The sequence below is a fragment of the Equus asinus genome, chromosome 2 (genome assembly GCF_041296235.1).
Source record: "Equus asinus isolate D_3611 breed Donkey chromosome 2, EquAss-T2T_v2, whole genome shotgun sequence".
NCBI lineage: Eukaryota > Metazoa > Chordata > Mammalia > Perissodactyla > Equidae > Equus > Equus asinus.
Window position 1 is genome coordinate 95,907,023 of NC_091791.1, and position 20,875 is coordinate 95,927,897.

Here is a 20,875-nt window from a genome sequence, read left to right on the forward strand (position 1 = left end):
AAACATTTACATAGCTATATGTTGAATAAATGAATTCTTGGATGGCCATGGTGTGCTAGGGATTGTCACTATGAAGACAGACAGGTCAGAGTCCCTATTTTCAAAGTTCTCACATGTGGTGGGAGAGACAAACAGTTAAAAGAAATATTTGGAGAATAATGAGATAAGTCCTGGGTGTGATTTGAGAGCATAAACAACGGCCACCTCACCCAGACTGGGTCGGGTGGAAGAAAGTTAGGAAAAGCTTCTCGACAGAAGCCTCGAGATGGAGTGAAGCTTGTGTGTGCCAGATGGAGAACTGTGGCAGGGCATTCAAGAGAGAAGGATAAGATGTACAAAGACATAAAAGCAAGAAGAAGCATCATGCAATGTTTCATTCAAAGAACTGCACATTGTTTGTTATAGCTGAATTGATCTTGTTAAGCAGTGATGAGAGGGAGAGTAGAAAGGAATATAGGGCTCAGACTGGGGTGAGCCTGTGGCCACGCCTGGAGGTTTGACCTTTCTTCTTCAAGACAGTGAAGCACCACTGAGGAGACCAGTTTAAGAATGTTTACTTACTAACGGGAGCAAATGCTGAAGGCAGAGCAGTGGAAAGGAATGCCTCAGTGGACCTAGTTCCTGTGGAGACCCACAGCGATGGGCATAGGGAGAATGCTCCTGCCCTGCAGTGGAAGACGGGCTGGTGGGTTTGTAGATGTGGGGGCTGAAGTTTGGAAGGGGGGGAACTTGTGCGGTTTCTGAATGGTAGGTTTCATTTTCTCTCTGAGATAGGAAACAAGATGACTTACTTGGGAGTGAGAGTACGTGAGGGTTAGAGGTCAGGAAGAGAGCCTGCAGAGGAGATAAGAAGTTCAGACAGCTGATGTGAGAAATGACGAGGGAGTTGACTGAGATTACACACCACGGTGGGGGTGGAAAGTGTGAGTTCCTAGTGACATTGGGCCCTGGTACCGAGAAACAAGTTAAAGATAGAAACAAAGATATGAACACTCATGTTTGCGTTGAGTGAATAATCACAAAAATGACTTTTCAGAAGCCTGATAGTTTAGTTTGCTGGGTTTAGAAGGAATGGATTGAGAACATAGAAGTTATTTATCGTTCTAAGTGTCAACTGCATCCATGTGTATTAATCTGAGCCCCAGTTGTGACTGATGACTCTAGGCTTAACCAGGGTTGGACTGTGTGTCTCCTCCCGTGGGCATGCAGAGCATCTGAGTGACCTTCTGCTGTTTCACCATCTCTCCTAGATTAACGCACTCACAGGAACTCTTTTTACTTCTAAAGTCCTAGAAGAAAGAGCAGAAAGGGAGGCTGGATCCCAGGTGAATCTAGACCCTGAACAAGGGGAGCAGGTGTATGACTGGAGCGCTGGCCTGGAGGACTCCGATGATTCCCACCTCTACTTCTCTCCAGACCAGGGAAATGTGGTGTTCGCAAGTGCGGTGGATGGCTGGGGCTTCTCGTAAGTCCTTGTGGATCTAATTACATCTCTATGGGTTTTATATACCATTGATCTTTGTAAATTAAACTTTTTATTTTGAGATCATTGAAGATTCACATTCAGTTGTATGAAAGAATGCAGAGAGTTCTCTTGTACCCTTTACCTGGTATCCCCCCCAAGAGTAACGAGTTGCAAACTAGTACAGGATTGTATTGAAGTTAATACAGTCCATCACCACAAAGATCCTTTGTATTGCTCTCGTTTAGCCACACCTGCTTTCTGCCCCCAACCCCTCCTTAACCCCTGGCAACCACTAACTGTTCTCCATTTCTATACTTTGTTATTTCAAGAATGTTATAGAAATGGAATCAAACAATATGTAACCTTTTCTAGATTGGCTTTTTTCACTCGTTGTAATTCTCTAGAGACTTAATCTAAGCTGTTGGGTGTGCCAATAGTCGGTTCATTTTTATTGCTTAGTATTCTATGGTATGGCTCTATCAGTTTAACTATTCACCCAGAAGGACATCCGGGCTTTTTCCAGTTTTTGGCTGAGTAAAGCTGCTGTAAGCATTTATGTATAGGTTTTTATGTGGACCTAAGTTTTTATTTCTCTGGGACAGATGCCCAGGAGTGCATTTGCTGGGTCATATGGTAGTTGTATGTTTAGTTTTTAAAGAAACTGTCAAACTGTTTTCCAGAGGGGGTGTACCATTTTTCATTTCCACCAGCAACATGTGAATGATCCACTTTCTCCACGTCTTCACCATCATTTGGTCTTTTGTCACTTTTTTTTTAAAGCCATTCTGATAGCTGTGTATTGATGTGTTGTGATTTTAATTGTCATTTTCCTACTCGTAATGTTGTACATCTTTTCTGGTGCTGATTTGTCGTCTGTCTACTCTTTGGGGTGAAATATCTCTTCGTGTCCTTTGCACATTTTCTTTCTTTAGTTGAGGTATAGTTAACATAATATTAAAGTGTATGATATAGTGCTTGATATTTGCATATATTGCAGAATGATCACGAGTCTGGTAGTTACAAAAGATTTTTTTCTTGTAATGAGGAATTTTAAGATGTACTCTCTCAGCAACTTTCAAATATGAATACAGTTTTATTAGCTATAGTCACCACGCTGTACTTGACATCCCCGTGACTTACTGACTTTATAACCAGGAGTTTGCCCCTTTGACCCCTTCACTCTGCCTTTGGCAACCACCCGTTTGTTCTCTGGGTCTATGAGTTGGTGGGGTTTCTTTGTTTTTTTTAGATTCCACATGTAAGTGAGACCATACGGTATTTGTCTTTCTCTCTCTGACTTGTCTCACTCTGCATAATGCCTGCCAGGTGCATACATGTTGTCGCAAATGGCAAGGTTTCATTCTTGTTTATGGTGGAGTAGTATTCCATTGTATATATGTATTGCATCTTTATCCATTGATGGACACTTAGGTTGTTTGCATATCTTGGCTGTTGTGAATATGCTGCAGTGAACGTGGGGGTGCACATATCTTTTCAAATTAGTATTTTCATTTTCTTCAGATAAATATTCAGAAGGGAAATTCTTGGCCGTATAGTAGTTCTGTTTTTTAATTTTTTGAGGAACCTCCATACTGTTTTCCATAGTGGCTTCACCAATTTATATTCCCACCAACAGTGCACAAGGGTTCCCTTTTCTCCACATCCTCAGCAACACTTGTCATCTGCTGTCTTTTTGATAATAGTCATTCTAACGGATGTGAGGTGATATCTCCTTGTGGTTTTGATTTGCACTTCACTGATGATTAGTGATGTTGAACATCTGTTCATGTATCTGTTGGCTGTCTGTGTGTCTTTTTTGGAAAAATGTCTATTTAGATTCCTCTGCTCATTTTTTAATCGGATTCTTTGTTTTTTTTTCTCTTTTTTATTTATTTATTTTTTAAAGATTTTATTTTTTTCCTTTTTCTCCCCAAAGCCCCCCGGTACATAGTTGTATATTCTTCGTTGTGGGTCCTTCTAGTTGTGGCATGTGGGACGCTGCCTCAGCGTGGTTTGATGAGCAGTGCCATGTCCGCGCCCAGGATTCGAACCAACGAAACACTGGGCTGCCTGCAGCAGAGCGCACGAACTTAACCACTCAGCCACGGGGCCAGCCCCCTCATTGGTTATTTTTTTGCAATTGAGTCCTTATATCTTTTGGATATTAAATCTTTATCAGATAGATGATTTGCAAATATTTTCTCCCATTCAGTAGGTTGCCTTTTCGTTTTGTTGATTCTTTCCTTTGCCCATTTTCTCATTATATTGTTTTTTTACTGTTGAGTTTTGAGAGTTATTTAAATATTCTCGCTCCTAGTCCTTTGTCTCATGTGCTTTATAAATATTTTCTCCCAGTCTGTAGTTTACTTCTCATCCTCTTAAAAGTGTCTTTCACAGAGGAAGGTTTTTAATTGGGGTGGAAGTCCAGTTTATCAATTTTTCCTTTTTATGAATTATGCTTTTGGAGTCAAGTTTAAGAACTCTGCCAGCCCTAGATCCTCAAGATTTTCTCACGCTTTTTGTAAAAGTGTTATAGTTTTACTTTTTACATGTAAGTCTGTGATCCATTTTGAGTTAGTTTTTGTGTCAGATGTGAGATTTTGAGCAGTCTAACATCACTCAGCTGTTGAGTGGCACCGTTGGTATTAAGTTTACGGTCTACCTGACACTGAAGTTCCTGCTTTCTTACCATGCTGCTTCTGCGGGTTCTTCCCTGTGCAACATAGGGACCCTCATTTCTGCTCATGGCCCCTCTAGATATGGACACAGGGCTGGAGCCACAGTGATAGCAAATTTTAGAATGTGGTAGGTAATTGATTGCATTTCTTAACTACAAACATCACCAACTTGTGGAATCAGAAAATTCAAATGTAATTGAAGAGTTATTCCTTTGAGAAAAATGTTTTCAGCTTGGATAAACGGTTGTGAGACTATAATGAAATTTGCTTTAGTCATGGGCTTAATCTTGGATTTAATTTACAGGGATGATAGAACCAGAAATAATGCACCAGGTGAAAACAGAGCCTATCCATGGAGTGCATGTCAGTGTGACCTGGAAGTGGGGAAGAAGGGAGGGCCGGAAGTTGCCCAGCATGCACAGCTTGGGAGTAGGCTGACCACTCTTGGCTGCTCCTTGTCCTCCTTTGTACAGGAACTTGCTCTTCATCTTCCGTTTTGCCTCGGGCAGTATACTAAGTTATAATAGTGTAAATTTTCCGTGTTAGTTTGTAATAAATTATAGATTCCTTAGTCCAGTTAGTTCCTATAAAGATCATACTAGACTTAAATTCAGATAATGGCTGTATAATTAAAATGGAAATTATAACCCTGCTGAAAATCTGCATGTTTCGTATGTGGTTGACGACTTGCCAATATCACCTTTCTGGGACTCAGTTTTCTCCTCTGAAAAAAGACAAATTTGGGCTAAGGTGATTTCTAAGAATTTCTTTGAGCTAAAAGGGACAGTTATTCACTCAGTCACATAACAGGGTCGGACTTGTTGATTTCCTCCTTTGTGAGCATTTTGCTATGAGACATAAGGTGGGCGGCTTCTCCTTTTCTTGTAATGATTTTCATAAATAATTTACTGTTTTTGTGAATTTTAGTCTAAATCTCACGACTGGGAAAAGTTTACTGTGGAGGGAGAAGGAATGGGGAGAGGCTTGCACGGGTAGAATAAGGATGACTTCCGTATCCCTCAGGACTTTGGACACTTTACACACTTCCAGTCAGTGGATGAACTCCCCTGTGTTAGACGAGGCCGTGTTTAGAGATCTGCTAGTGCCCGTTCTCAGCAAGTCCATGTGTTAATTTATGGGAAGTGGTGGTAGAAGTGAAAGCACTGGGGACACTTTCGTGGTAATTTTCCTCTAAAATGTCAGTGAATAGGAAAAGTTGGTGACTTCTTGTATCACAAAAGTGGAGAATGAGCACATTTCAGAATTTGAAGATGGTTCCATAAACTCTCTTACTGTGGGACAGGATTCAGAAGCATGAGTAGTGGCTGAAGCTGGGTCTGCAGCGTCAATCCACCGTGGTAATAGCTGTCAGTCCAGGAGCATCTGCTCTGAAAAAGCAGAAGCACGTTGACTTGGGTAGCGGGCAGCGGGCATCTGGTCCCTGTGTTAGGTAAATAGAACTGAGCCCAACCCTGTAAAACAGGGACAGGAAAGAGAGGCAATGCAAAGCCCTTCCTAATAGTTCCATTGTCTTTGGGCACCAGTGTCTTAGAATCTTGCAATTAGCAATCTCTTGGGTATCTTGTATGCAAAACGGTATGTGGCCCAATAATTTGGCCAAGTTGTCATTCAGGAGAATAGGCAAAAGACAGATTGGTCAGTAAAGTCTTGGGAAATGTTCCACAAATCTTTTCTGAGAATCTTTTTGAAGTTACTCTGTAGAGGAAATGAATTAAAATAGAATGCAGAGATGGAGGAGTTGTGCTAGAAACTGTCAGTGTTTTAAAATTATAACTAACTAGAGAGAGATAATAAAAGCACTAAGCAATAATAAAGGGTTGATGTTTAATAAGGAAATTTTATGGTAACTGTGGGATGAAAAAGAATGAAAGGATAAAATGTTGAAAGATTTATGTACCTTTGTGTGTATGCATGTGTAGATAAATGATGGACTGGAAAAGGGTTTGAGGACAGTGGCCTAAGCAAATGGACAAGTTTCTTCCTACGATTTATGATTCTGATACATGTTTTAGAGTATTTGTGAAAATATTTGTTTACCACTTTTGGAATTAAAAACAGAACATATGTCTGACACGTTGTTGTAAAAGATAAAATCTAACAATCTGGGTAGCATAAATCAACATTTGAAAAAAATCCTAGGAACATGAGGAGAAATCGTACTAGAAATCCACCTGATCAGAATACTTATGCCAGTAAATGTATGAAATCCCCCATTGAGGAGATGAGGTTTTTTAAAAGAAGGAAATTTCATTAAAAAAAAAAGATCCAGGTTTGCTACATAGAATAGATAGACATAAAACATAACGGACGGAGGATAAAGACCAAAACTTGGGCTCAGTATGTCACTCAAATGCAAACAAAAAGTAGGTTTGGCAATATTAGTGATAAAGCAGAGTTTACAGCAAGTGTGTTATGGCATAAGAATCATTTTTATGTGGATAATTGACACATTTCAGTAATGAGGGGTTAACTCGGTGTGTCAACAATCGTAACAGCGAAGTGCATGAGACAGCAGTAGATGTATAAGTAGAAATGAACAGGCATGTGGTTTGGGGGAGGTTTTATCATATCACAGTCAGATTGTTAACAGGTCAAATAAACAGACACATTAAACATGTGAATAGTATAATAATTAAAGTCAGAATTTGTTTTAAGTGTGAGTGAAGGATATACAAAAATTGGTTCTATATCAGGCAAAAAAACATAATGCAAGTTCAAAAAATACGAAACTTTTGAAAGTTTGATGTGTTAATCATTCAGTCATTATCTCCAGTTTTAACTATCTAAGAATGGACCCAGGTTGCCAACATGGTGATCAAAGTGTTGCTTTACTCCCTGAGACCCTGGGAGCATCACTGGGGAGCAGGGCTTTCTGGTAGAGCTGCACTGGAGCAGGTACCTGGGCCCTCAGGCCTCAGTGGTTGCCTCCTCGTGGTTCCCTCCTGTGGGTCCTGGAGTGCATCTGCAGAGCTGCATGGAGGAGTGCAGCCTGCCTGGCACAGTCAGGTGTGGACACATGGAAAGCTGCAGGGAGATCTGGGGCTACTGACTTGCATCCTGAAGGAGGGTTTTGTGCCCTGCCCCAGGTGCACTTGACCACAGGAAGCCAGGGAGGAGGCCCTGCGCTTTCCACTGTCCCTAGGGTGGGCAGCAGAGAGCCTGTCTCCTTTCTGTGCTGTGAGCACCCTTCCCCGTGCAGGCAGCGATTGGCCTTCTCACTGTGGAGGAGCGGCCAACGCAGGAGAGACCCAGAGGCTCCTGTCAGCCCTCCGGGTTAGCAAGGCTATAGGTCTGCGGAGAGAGGCAAGAATTTGTGGAGAGAAGAAAGGTTCCCTCCTTCAAAAGACAGAAAAATTATAAATTAATAATATAGTAGTAATATAATGATAGAAACTAAAATTCTAGAAAATTAAAAACTCTACTAAATAAATAACTGTTGGGTCAGATGGGAAATAAAGTTTACAATAGCAAATTACTTTGAAAGTAATAGACCTTTGAGGTCAGCTCCGGAATGTCAGTGGTCTGTAACTGTGTGATTTTAAAGTTTTATTCCTGATTGGGTACTTTGCTCTCCCTTGGTTCTCAGTGAGAGGGGACACTGGATATTTATCTTCGGTGGTTTCTGTATGGTCTGCTTCTGCTTCTAAGCTACTGCATGATGCTCTTCACATCTCTGGTTCTGAACCGTAATTATTAACTTCCACTTCTCCAGCTCATTATTGCTCCCTCCATGCTTCCATTATCATGAGAGAATATCAGCCAGTTGGACTTGTTGTAGTGAATCCCTGGGTTCCAGTAGACCACAGATACTGACTGACATGGAAAGAGTTGTCTAGAGTGTGTTAACTTAGGATTCCTTCTGCAATGGAGGAAAGAGCAGGCATCTTTTAAGATGCTGGTACTTTGAGAGTTAGACGCAAACCTTAGATTAGATTTCCCTGTAGAGAAGATATTTTTTCTAGGTCCTGTATCCAGACAATGCATATACCATAAACAGCATCCTTATTTGTCAAGTGACTGCTCACAGGGTTGGGGTTTTCAGTGGAGCAGGCCGGGAGCTAATGGGTTTCTCTAAGGGCTGAGGAGAGTTAAGTAAGTGCGTGTATGTTTCCTGTTTAATCCAGAATGTTAACAAGCCTTTTTTGGCAGGTTCTGGCCCTGGAGTTTGTTTTCTTTGTGAGCGACAGGCACCTGTAGCAGTGAAGGGCTGAAGTGAAGTTTGTTGTTGGCATAGTTGTGTTGGGCAACTGGGGCCTGTACTTCCTTGGCCATTGTTCCTCTTCCCTTCCATATATGTGGAGAATTAAGAAAGGGAGCTATAGCATGAATTGCAGTTCACGTGGATGTAGAGAGGGTAGGACAAGAACACGTGCTCTGGAGCCGCATTGTGTGGGTTAGAATCCCAGCTTCACTGCTGCCTGTGTGACAGCCCGGTGGTTCATCACCCTTTTCTGAAGGTGAGGGAGGTGCTTAGTGCCTCCTCAGGGGACGGCTGAAATACTCACGTGTGTAATATATTTGAAGCACTTTGAACAGCACCTGGCACAGAAATGCTCAGGTGTTCGATGTGCTCATGCTCATCTTTGTCATTGTCAGTAACATGGACTCTTGCTTTCCTTTCAGAATTGAGCACTTTGCCGACATCTACAGTCAGAAAATTGGCATCAGAAAGGAGGTTCTTTTGAAAACCTTGTGGGGAGATTACTACGTAAATATGAAGGCTAAGAAGATTATGAAGGTTGACCAGGTAATGTGGTGTATTGTTGGTCACACACTTGCCCTGCGAAAACCTGACACCACCTTTAGTAGGTGTCATTCAGCTTTGGTTTATGTGGGTTAGTTCATGAGGGATTTTTTACTGTATGTGTTCGGTTAGAGCTTATGAGTTTTATATTTACGTGTTGCTTGGAGTTCTTTAAATACAGGGAATAAAGAACTTCCTTTTATTTTTTAGAGGAGCCCAAGTCTCAGATCCTGGGCACTTGAAGATGCATATTTTCCATCATACATTTGTGTCCCCTTCCCCACAAAGAGACATCTCCTTCTGCCATGGCCGTGTGGCCCACACTGTGTGTGTTCCTGGTCTCAGCCAAGGCCTCTCACTGAGTCCCAGTCACCGTGCAGTGCTGATGGCGAGGCAGCTGCTCCCTGGGTCCCTTCCCTCTGTGCACAGAGGCGATGCAGGACTACTGAGCCACAGACCTTGAAAGGTGCTTTCCTTGAAGCTTGTTTTTTATGTAAAATTCAGGATTTTATAAATTTATTCTCATGAAAGAGCATACATATGCCTCTTAGAAAGTACTCATATATATAAAGCCACAGGAAAGAAAAACATTGGAAGCCAGCACCGCTGATACTGTGGTTTTAACTTCTGTCTTGCTTTTGGACAGAGGCATACATCCCTCAGTTGAGAATTGTACTGTTTATACAACTTACCGGCTTTTTTGCTCGACATCCTATCGTGAACATGTTCCCATGCCATCAAAAGCGTTTTATAAACTGTCTATTTAAGAAGGAGCCAGTCTGGTGAGGTGGGAAGGAGTGTGGTTTGGGGTCTGACTGTCCAACTTGCAGCTCTGGCACTGGCGGCTCTGGGGCCTGGTCTTGTCGTCTCACCTGCAGTGTGGAGAGCGGCCCTTCCCTCGTGGAGCCGTGGTGATGCTTGCGTGAAGTAATCCCAGGAGTGCTCTTAGAATAGCTCCTGCACATGAGAAGTGCCCTGTAATTATTTTATTTTCCGAGTGGATCGTCACTTATGTAATCATTCTCCTAAGATGGGGGCATACTTTTTATTTCTATTTTTCAAATGTTTTGATATTGTAAATAAAGTTACGATGGGCATCTTTCTGTATAAATTTTTGTCTTCGCAATGACTTTTTTTTAACCAAGCATTCAAAAGTAATGTCTTAATTTCCTAATACCTTGCCAGTAACTCTTCAGAAAGGAGGTATCAATTTGTATTCCGTCTTGTGTGTATGTGAGAGTGTCCATCTCAAGGTGCTCTTGCTATTTTGCATAGTTTGGTGGGAGAAATGGTAGGTTGTTTTAATATCCTTGTCCCTGAAGTTGAACATTTTTTATGTCTGAGAACATTCTTTAGAGCGAAGTCTGTGGAAAGGCCTGCACATACAGAGTGGAGTTTTAGCGCTGAGCTTGGGTACTGTGTCTTCATTGACGGCAGTGGAGGGGCAGCTGCAGTGATATGTCCCCCAAATGCTCTCGTTGTTTGTGAAGTCCATGGTTCTCAGAGGAAGGGAACAGCGGGTTATTACTGATTGCGGATTCTTAGCTTTTTACACCTGTGGCCCTGGTTTGTTTCCTGGTCAGGGAACCATGCCACCCGTCTGTCGGTTGTCATACCGTGGCAACTGCTGTTGCTGTGATGCTGAAAGCTATGCTTCTGGCGTTTCAAACACCAGCAGGGTCACCCATGGTGGGCAGGTTTCAGTGGAGCTTCCAGACTAAGACAGACTAGGAAGAAGGACCTGGCCATTCTCTTCCTAAATAATTGGCCTTGAAAACCCTGTGAACAGCAGCAGAGCATTGTCTGATACAGCGCTGGAAGGTGAGAGGATGGCACAAGAGACCAGGCAGGGTTCCGCTCTGCTGTCCATAGGGCGTTGGGAGTCAGAACCACTCGAGGGCACTAACAGCAAAGAACTTTCTTACAACTACTTTCGTTTACTTTACTGTTGAATAAATGTTTCCAAGTAGAAATGAGACATAATAAAACAGGTCAAGAATGAATATATAAGATGTCTATTAAATACTCAAAAATTTAAGCCCATATGTTCTTTTCACAGGCAAAAGGAAAGAAACCTCTATTTGTACAGTTGATCCTGGAAAATATATGGAGTTTGTATGATGCCGTCTTGAAAAAGTAAGACTTAATGAAATTGTTTATCTTTGGTCAGTGTACTTTGCCTCGCTGCCCAGCATGAGGAGTCATTTCAGAAGCTGAGATGGACTGAGAAAGTGAGCAGAGCCTTCACAGATGAGTTGATTCAGGCCTTGGACATAGTTTACAGGAGTCTGTGACCCAAGTCAGGCGTGACGGGAGGGACAGAACAGCAGTATTTTATAGGGTGCTGAGGCGGAGAGAGAAAAGGACAGATGGAAACGTTGGACCTTTACTTGTACAAACCCAATTTAAAATAAAATAGTAATTGTAGTAGAAAAGGTGCTTGATATCTTGGATCATTAATGGGGAACTTGGGAAATAACTTGCCTGATAAAGTGGAAAAGAAAGTTTGCTTTAGTAAATTTACTTTCTAAGTTATTCTGGAAGTGGAATAATGATTTTTTAGCACTTATTTGCAAAACCGCTTTATCAGTTGACCAAGTGTGTTTAAGGATACCGTGGAATGGTGCTTCATGGGAAGTAGTTTTAAAGGGATTCTCATTCTGAGAGTAAAGGTTAAGCAGTCCTCTGCTGTGGCAGGAGCCCTTCCCAGCATTTTTAGTCTTTGTAGAAAAAGTAATTTATTAGGAATAAATATGTCAAATAATGTTGAGTTCCTTTTCCTCACTGCTCCTTCATGTCTTTATGTGATCTTCTCCCCTTATCTTGTGTGTTTACACTAGGGACAAAGAAAAAATTGATAAAATCGTGACTTCTTTAGGATTAAAAATTGGAGCCCGGGAGGCACGGCATTCAGATCCTAAAGTTCAAATCAATGCCATTTGCAGTCAGTGGCTACCCATATCCAAGGCTGTTCTTGGTATCCTTTATTTTAATGGTCTTTTATGGAATCATACATTTGACAAAATGAGAAAAAACAGTGTGTCACTGGCAACTAGGCAATCCTCTGGAAATAACGCATTCTAATCCAGAGCAACTCTTCTGTGGTTATGTAGTGTTCTACCATGAAACTATGTTTACTACTTTAAAAATGAATATGCCAATACTAATTAGTATTAATACTGATACCAATCTGAATGAATGTTCTCTTAAAAAGACTGTTTTGTTGTTTAGTAATACATAAAAATAAAAACTTTTGGACTAAGATTTACGTGTAAGTAGATAATTTAGATGTTTGTGTTAGATCACTTTTTCATTTTAGTATCATATTTTCTTTAGCTTGTTGGTATTTCCTATCATGTTAGTGATTCCAAAAAGAATTGATTTTAGATGGCTTACGTTAACTAAAGTAATTGTATAGGTGAATGTGTACTATGTTCTTTTCATTGATGTGTGTGTGCCAAGCAGTCCCCAGGTGGTGGGCTGGGGGTGCAGTGTCCTTGGAGTTGACCAGCAGTGGCATCCCAGCCCAGAGCTGTGATGGACACATACCCCTATGTGACACTGGCTCTGGTAGGGGACCTTCTTGTATCATAGCTACTGGCTGGTGGTGGTTTTATAACACTTTATATAGACTGAAACTATGAGGACTTCAAGGTCACAGGTAGCTGAGCTCCTGAGCTCTGTTGTCCTCACTTGTTCCATGGGCTGCAGTATTAGAGCGTCTGTTGTGAGGACCCTTCCTGAGCTATGGACTCCTTGAGACTGTATCCCTGATGTGAGACGAGATGCACAAAGTAATGCTGCCTTAAGCCCAGGCCTTGTATGGACAGACATTGTTACCTCAGTATTTAGTGCATACTGTGAGTCTGGGCCCTGGTGGAGGGCCCAGATGGTGGAGGGTGTTGAGTCCTTAACCACAGACTTCAGCTATGGTGTGTCAGAAACTTCCTAGTCCCCTTGATATTACAGCTGAGAGAGTGGAGAAACTGATGTGCACAGGATCACAAACGTTTGACTCTCTTCCACCAGAAACTCAGGCACTGAAAGCAGGTGAGGTGAAGATGCACATGGCATGTACCATGGTTTTGATTGTCCTAAAGTCAAGGCTGGTCTAGACCAATTTGCCAAATGCTAGTTTGCTAAATGGCGAGATGGCAATTCCACAAATAAACAGTTTCACAAATGACTATTTCACTGTGGTTTTTTCCCCTAATGTTTCAGTCTTGCTACGGCTGTTTTGCTCTGCCGGTGGGGTAGGAGACCGGAGACTGAGACTCCTCCCTTCTGCCCTGATCACATGTCATAATCATTCTGTATTCCATCGTCCTAAATAGCCACGACGTGCTCCTGAGCTGCTGCATCACTGCCATTGCTCTGTCCCTAGGGCCTGTAGAAAAGTGGTTCTGGGGGCTGCACTGCTCACTAGAAGCCCCATCCATATACACATTTCTGCATGAGTGGGGAGCCTCCCATTCCAGCTCTGTAAGGTTCCATGAAGTTCACCTGTGTGTACTCATTTTCCCCTGTTCTTTTCGTCCCATTCTATTGAATTTGCAACCCCCAACCCTGAAATCACTCCACTGCTGTTCTCGGGGCTGCTGTTTCCTGTATTAAATCTAACAGCCAGTTCTCAGTCCTCATCTGACCAGATCTGTCACCAGCATTGAACAGTTGGTCACTCCTTTCTCCTTGGGATTCTTTCTTCCCTTCCAGGCTTCCATGGGCTACTCCTTTTCTCCCTGACTCCCTGGCTGTTTATTCTCAATCTCTTTTTCTGGTTCCTCTCCATCTCCCTGGCTTTTTAACTGTAGGGTACTCCAAGCAAGGCTTAGTCTTTGGGCCTTATCTATTTTCTCTCTGCATTCACTCTCCTGGTGATCTCATCCAGTCTCGAGGCTTTACGTGACAACAGTATGCTTGTAATTCCCGCATCTATATCTCTAGTGCAGATCTGGCCTCTGAACTCCAGACTCATGTCCAGCTGCACACTCCCTCTCTCCTCTCAGCTGTCTAAGAGGCATCTTAAACTTAACATATCCCAAACTGGGCTTCTTATCTGACCCCCAAACCTGCTTCACCTAATTATTCCCATCTCAGTTATAGGAAGTTCCATCCGTTCATGTGCTCAGTCTAAAAAACCTTGGAGTCGTCCATGACTTTTATATTTAACTCACACCCCTGCATCCAATCCATCGAAATCTGTTTATTCTTCCTGTGAAATATATCCAAAATTCAACTACTTCCCACCATTTCCACTTCTGCTTCCCTGGGCCAAGCAGCCATAACGTCTCACCTGCGTGTTGTAATCGCTTGCCAGCTGATGTCCCTCCTTCTGCTCTGGAGTCTCTTCATTGTTTTCTCAACACTGTAGCCAGAGCAATCCTGTTCAGGTGTAAGTCAGGGCATGTCATTCTGTTCCTCAAAACCTTTCAGAGGTTTCCCAGGCAAGACTTCTGATACATGTTTAATTCTTGCTTCCCGGAGTGTTTTCCTTACTGTTGAATTCTTTATGTGTAAATTATTTTGATGTAGGGTGATTTTTTAAAAAAATTACTAACCAGTGGTTTTATACCTTCAGTGTAGGTTAAGAAAAATGTCAATATGTTGATAGGAAATTTAAAATTTATAGATTTAGGGAAAATTGACATCTCTATAGTATTGAATCTTAATTTGTTTCTAAGATTTTTTTTTTGTTACTATCATGATAAGATATTTTTGTCCATTTTATTTTCTAACTTGTTATGGAAAAGCTACTGATTTTTATGTATTTTATTAACAAGCTACCTTGTTGACTGTTGACTTTTGGTAACACTTCTCAGTTCTATCCCTTTTCCACTGGAAAAATTTATTAGGCTTGCAATAGGTGGCTAACCCCTTCTCTAGCTGCAGCTGTATACGGGAGTCTCCAGCCCTCCTCCCATCTGGGTAATGTTCCTTTTCTTTCCTTGTTCCTGTCAGTTCTGCTTGCTCTTGCTCTAGTATTCTCTTCTAGCAATTGTATACTTTTCTAAAGTGGAACTTGTATTGTAGTTGTAGAACAGCCTGCTTACGTATTTAGATGATGCTGTATTCTAAATTTCTTGATTGTTTTCCAGAAAAATCTAGTTTTTTAATAATAGGAGAAAATAGTGACAATTTTTACTTCCTGTTTGTTTAGCCTTTATGAAATGTGGACGTGAAGAGACTGCTCCAGTTATTATCTTTGTTTCCAAAATGTTTGCAGTTGATGCTAAGGCTTTGCCTCAGAATAAGCCAAGGTAAGGATGAGGGGAGATTGGGCTGGGCCAGGGCAATGGTGTGTGCTGGCAGGTCCAGTGGGGGCGTGGGTGGGAGAGCGCAGCGAATGCTTTTCCTCCTCAACCCAGAATGCATGTTGAGCAAACCCCATGGTAACAGAATGTGCGCAGTACTGTGTCTTTCTGTGATGCTCTGAGGGAGATAGGTGTTGAAATTAGCTCTGGGCTGTTGATTTGGAGTGATGTGAATCTGAAGAAGAGTAGTAGTGGTAGTGGCCACAGTGAGCCTCTACTGACGGTGAGGCAAGGCCTCAGCTGAGCCTGCCTGTCCACCTCAGTGGAGACTGCATGTGTGAGCATCGCTGCTGATCTCTGTGTGTGTTGTTGGGGGTGGGGCAGCTCTGGGAGATGGATTATTTCTCAGGTTTCCAGTGTCTTGGAGAATCTTCTCTACTTCATCTGGGTTTTTCCTATTTATTCCCCTCCCTCCCAGTTCCACTGCCTCCCCCACTAGTTTAGATCCTGATCATTTCTTGTGAGCATTATCGCCCTAGCCTCCTGGCTGGTCCCCTGCCCCAGGCTCCAGCTCCGCCGATCCCTGTGCCGTCTGCCCTTCAGTGCGGTTTGGTGTGTGGAATGAAAGGTTCATGTGATGTGAGTGCTTGGCACTCCTCTTCTGTACTGCCCACTTCTCTGGGCATTCTGTGTAGGAATCCGGCACGTAGCCTGAGAGGAAGAGTGTGAACACTACTTCTTAAGAAGTTCCTGGGACCTCAGGCAGCATCTCAAGTCTTAATCCTCTATCTTGTAAATAATAATGATGATAGCACTAACAATTGGCTGCAGTTTCTTAAGCTCTTATGCTATTCCTGCCTCACCATTGATTATGCCATTTAGATCTAACAACAGTTCTGCCGCAGAAGTATTTAGCATTTCAGCTTTACTTGTGAGGAAATTAAGGAGCCTTAAAAAGATTAAGTAGTGTGCTCAAGGTCACGTAGCTCGGAGGAGGCCCAAACAGTATTTGAATCTAGGTCTGTCCATCTTTAAAGCCTGTGGTCTTCCACTTTAGTGTGTGGGATCTGGCCGTAGTCTTCCTAGGTGGTTTTTCAACCTCTACCTCCAAATCCAGGCTGGCGGGCAGCCTTCCAGCCTGCCTCCCTTTTTAGACCCTGGGCATTGCTTTTGCTGTTCTCAGCTGTAATCTGTCAGACATTCTTACTGAATACTTACGTGGTGGTAAGTACTGCTGGGTAACTTTCTGTTAGGGGGTCTTTCAGGCAGTTCCTCTCCTGCCAATCCCTGAGCTTATGTGTTGGTTTTGCTTCCTTCTTGAGAACCAACTTCTTCTAGTAATAAGATGCTGTCTTCAAACAGAAGCCATGTCTCTTGGTCTCTTGCTTCCCATCATCTCAGCTACCTGGTAGTGTGTTACCTGTAGTACCCGCTGCAGCCAGCCTTCCAACCCTTTCTCTGACGTTCTCCGAGCCCACTCTGGGACCAGCTTCACAGAGGCCAGAGCCTGAACATTCTGCTTGGAATCCTGAGGATGGATGTTTTGTGTTCTTGTCTTGTTTCCTTTCCCCTCCAAATTCACCTCCCCAATGTGCCATTTGCATCTCCAGTCAACATTCTCACCTCTGGTCTCCTTCATCGCTACTATTGGTAACTACTGCCACTTCAGGAACTATCATGCATGGTTAGCTCAGCTGCAGCCTAAATAACCCACCACCTGCAACTGTTCCTTGACTAGTGGAGCTCTGTTTTCTTGCAAATAAATGCTGCTTTATTCTCAATAAATACTAGATGTGCAATGGGTACTTCATGTACACCTTTGCTGATTTCTCTTCTGTCTGCTCTGTTTCCCTAGACCACCATTGCCAGGGCCCACAGCAGTGCCTGGCACATAGTAGGTGTTAACTGGATGGATTGGGTACATAGATAGATGGACAGCAAGCCTCTGCACATTTGATGCTAACTTCATGAATAGAAATGCTGATTTATTTCAGATCATGTCACGAACCTCGGCAAAATGAGGATTTAATATATGTGAACAGATATGCTGCTTTCTTAAGCAGAGCTAAAATCAAACCACATTTACTTAATGTGATGATGATTTTATCATCCTTCATTCCTTCCGACCAGGAGACATAGCCTGGTGATAATAAGCATAGAGTTTGTAGTCAGATCTGGATTTGAATTATGCTTCCTCCACTTATTGTCTGTGTGACTTGGGGTCAAATTACTTAAATTTCCTAAGCTTCTGCTTTCTCATCTGTAAAATAGGGGTAATGATAACATCTCCTTCGTTTATTGTTGTGATAAATATGGGCTGTGATATATGTCAGGAGATCGACACCATGTCTATACGCCAGTGATTAGCCCGTGGGAAGAGACCGTCTCTCTTCAGGTGCTAACAGCTGCCTCAGGTGTCTTTTCCTCTCTGTTCTCATGATAATCTTGTCTTCTGCATTTATATCTTAATTCGCACTCTCCAGATATTCTTATAAAAGACTTTAGTAAAAGTCTAGAAACAAAATAAGTCATGTAAGGATTGATGGAAGGTACCGCTGGAGTGTTTAGCCTGGAGAAGAGTGGCGAGGAGAAGGCGTGAGTGCAGGTGGCAGAGAGGAAAGTGGAGGCAGGAGGGCTTGTTGGATGCTGCTCCAGTGGACAGAACAGCTGTGGCCAGAAGTTACGAGGGAGCAGATTCCATCCTGTACTTGAAAGGCTTTCTAACATTGAGTGCTTCCAGTAAAGAGGGCTTATCTCTCGCAGTGGAAGTCGGTGCTTCTGTCCAGTTGGTTTGATGGCCTAGCGACACCTGACCAAGCTGTGCTCGCAGAGCGGTCTCGTATTTTTGTATCCTATGGTGCAGCCCTGTCACCCACTGCGGGTGGGTCTGCATGGAACGGGCCAACTGCTACAGCTGAGCTCATCCATTCTGAGGGGCAGGTTCTAAGGGAGGTAGAAGTAGTGTCCAGTCCTGGTAGGTGGTCTTACCTAGCAGGTAGGTGTCTGAAGAGGACAGCAGTGGACGGTCAGTGAGTAAGCAGTCACCTTCCAAGGTAGCCCACATGGAGTAGTAAAAAGGAGGAAGAGGTTTTTAGGGCACTTGGTGTTGGGAGCTCCAAGAGTATGTGGTCATTTAGAAATGCACATGGACAGTGCATCTTCAGAATGGCCATCTGAAAGGATTCCAGTGTTTAAGGAGAGAGGAGGGGAAAGGGACATGGCAAGGTAGGGGACGAGATTATCAGTCAGGTGTCAAGTCAGCGATCAGAGAGTAAGCTGGAATCATAATGCCAAAGGGAGGGACAGCAGGGGAGGGAGGTGCAAGGTAACATGACTTGTGGAGGAACCTCAGTTTCTTATTGAGGTCTTATGCTTATTTCTCTGCAGCTGTGTCCTGAGCCCTGGTATCTGTTGCTCCTTCCCTTCCCTGTTGTTTGCCTCATCCAGAAGGAATGTGGGTGTCTGAGAAAGGTCCCCTGCTATTGTGATGGCTCTCTGTGGGGACATCGGCCCTTGCATGCCAGTTCACAAGCTCAGAATAGCTGGGGACATGGCGATCTCCAAGAAAGCCTGACAGGCCTTCTCTGCTGTTGCTGCAGCTAGGGAGAGAACTTGGAGAAGCCTTCTGCCTGGGAGGGACCTGGGGCCAGTCTTTATCTTATCCAGCCACACTAGTACTTGCTGTTTCCGTGCTTAAAGGGACTGAGAGATGCTCCATGTCACCAGCTGTTAACATATCTGTGATATATTTAGACCTCTCACTCAAGAAGAAATTGCTCAGAGACGTGAGCGTGCGAGACAAAGGCATGCAGAGAAGCGCTCAGCCGGGCAGGGGCAGGCGCCCTCAGAGCCCACCCAAGATGGGAGTGCCCTTGAAACAAGTCCAGAGGGAGGAGAACCAAAAGGTATGGCATTCCCAAATAGGCCTTGGTGCCAAATGTTTTTACTTAAGTGGGGACACTCATCCTCTAACTCTTTTTTAGCTTTAATTGGGGCTTTTATCAATCTTCTTTCTTTCCTGGTGTTTCTTTCCTGAAACTGAGCCAAATAGCTCCTATTCGCTGTTCTCTCTGTGTTTCTAGGCAGTTCTGGATTGCAGAGCGTTCCTGGCACTCATTATTCTTTTGTTTCTGACAGGTGATGAGCAACAGGTGGAGAGTGTGACCCCTAAGCCTGTGTCCCAGGAAGGAGACAGCCAGGAGTCTTTTGTTGCATTCGCTCGAGTGTTCAGTGGTGTGGCTCGAAGAGGAAAGAAAATTTTTGTCTTGGGGCCCAAATACAGTCCAGTTGAGTTTTTGCAGCGGGTAAGAATTGGAAGTAAACCATCAGTATATTGTTTCAAGGTTCTGGTATCTTTTCAGGTCCACTAAGATTGGTGGTTGCCTTACTGGTAGGTTTATTTTGTCTTGAGAAGGGCACATTCAGATGAATCCATATGTCCCTGTTGGGCAGCATTTGGTGAACTTGTCTCACTTGGCAGCATTTAGAATACTACCCCAGTGTATGAGCCAACTTTCAGGCCTTATTTGATTAATTATAAGGCTTTTCTCTTCAAGGCCAGAGGAAAGGACTGGTAAGAACAGAAGTCACGCTGGAGCCAGGGCAATGGCAAATCTTTAGGAAATATGGAGATCCAAACTCTAGGTGGCACAGGCCAGGGCATGGGCAACCAGCAGGTGACAGGCGACAACCGCGTGGCAGGGAGAGCCCAGCAACTGGTCAGGAGGGTCTGTGGGCAGGTGAGCAGCCAGCATCTAAATACACCTGAGCCAGAGGGCAAAAAGAAACTACAGGCTAGAGCTTCTCAGAACATTTTTGGACATTGGAAGGTATGTATGTTGTAATTAGATAATAAGGATCAGAAGATGAGAAGATGCCAGAGGCCCACGGAGCCAGTCTGGATAAGCAGGACTCAGTAAGAACTTGTCAGGTGTGCAGCGTCACGAGAGAACAGCAGGTACCCCTCTCTGCGCAGGGGAGTCAGGGAGCTGTTGTGCTTGGCTGAAGTGGGAGAGGGAGGTGGCCGCGGAAGGGAGGCCTGCCGTCGGCTTTCCTTGCCTTGAGTGCTCATTCCGTCAGTTTTCGCAGTGTAAGCCTTGGAGCTGACAGTGCTGCGCAGAGCTCCGCAGTCCTTTCTGGCCTGTGGCTGCTCTGCTTCTGCAGGAGGGAGCGCAGCAGTAGCTGTCTCTGGGGTGGTTTTGTTGCCGGGCTGAGGATGCTGTAGTGGCACGTAGAAAACCTGTTTGTGCTATCTTGACGTTTTGGTTTAGGCATAGTGAGTTTGTTATTTATCAGTAAGGCTTGAGTATTGGTTTTTTTCTTTTTTTACTCTTTAAACTGTCAGTTGAGTAATAAGTTGTAACTTAGTGGAACTCTGATTTATTGGGCGTTATGAAGTCCATGAGCACTCCAGTTCATCTTCGGTGCATAGTATACCTTTGCTCTTGTGGGGCTAGAGGTTGAAATCAACTGCTCATGTGTCAGATGACTCGAGGAGTAGTGATAAAATGAATTGACACTACAAATGACTCCTTATTTCCATAATCGGAGCCCCATAAAATCTAACTCCAACCTACTTTTTTAAAAAATGTGAAATATTTCAAACTTACCCCGAAGTAAACCCTACTGAACTTTTGTGTTTATCCTTTGTATTATTTATCTATTGCTGCATATTACAGATGACCACAAATTTAGCAGCTGAAAACAGTACCCTTTT

At 43.3% G+C, this 20,875-nt stretch overlaps 1 protein-coding gene across 7 annotated transcripts in view; it reads left to right on the forward strand.

The window, feature by feature from the left end:
* The window catches only part of EFL1 (elongation factor like GTPase 1), a 113,437-nt gene that overhangs the window by 20,776 nt on the left and 71,786 nt on the right, over positions 1-20,875 (forward strand). For 4 of the 7 annotated variants that reach the window (XM_014827774.3, XM_044760276.2, XM_070494129.1 and 1 more), the window contains 8 exons: positions 1,251-1,465; positions 8,788-8,911; positions 10,968-11,044; positions 11,749-11,885; positions 12,836-12,958; positions 15,066-15,165; positions 18,913-19,064; positions 19,297-19,463. In XM_014827774.3, the coding sequence (XP_014683260.2) occupies positions 1,251-1,465; positions 8,788-8,911; positions 10,968-11,044; positions 11,749-11,885; positions 12,836-12,958; positions 15,066-15,165; positions 18,913-19,064; positions 19,297-19,463 (1,095 nt within the window). The remainder of the gene's footprint in view (positions 1-1,250; positions 1,466-8,787; positions 8,912-10,967; positions 11,045-11,748; positions 11,886-12,835; positions 12,959-15,065; positions 15,166-18,912; positions 19,065-19,296; positions 19,464-20,875) is intronic. The other 3 variants (XM_070494142.1, XM_070494139.1, XM_070494135.1) reach the window with 1 other exon arrangement.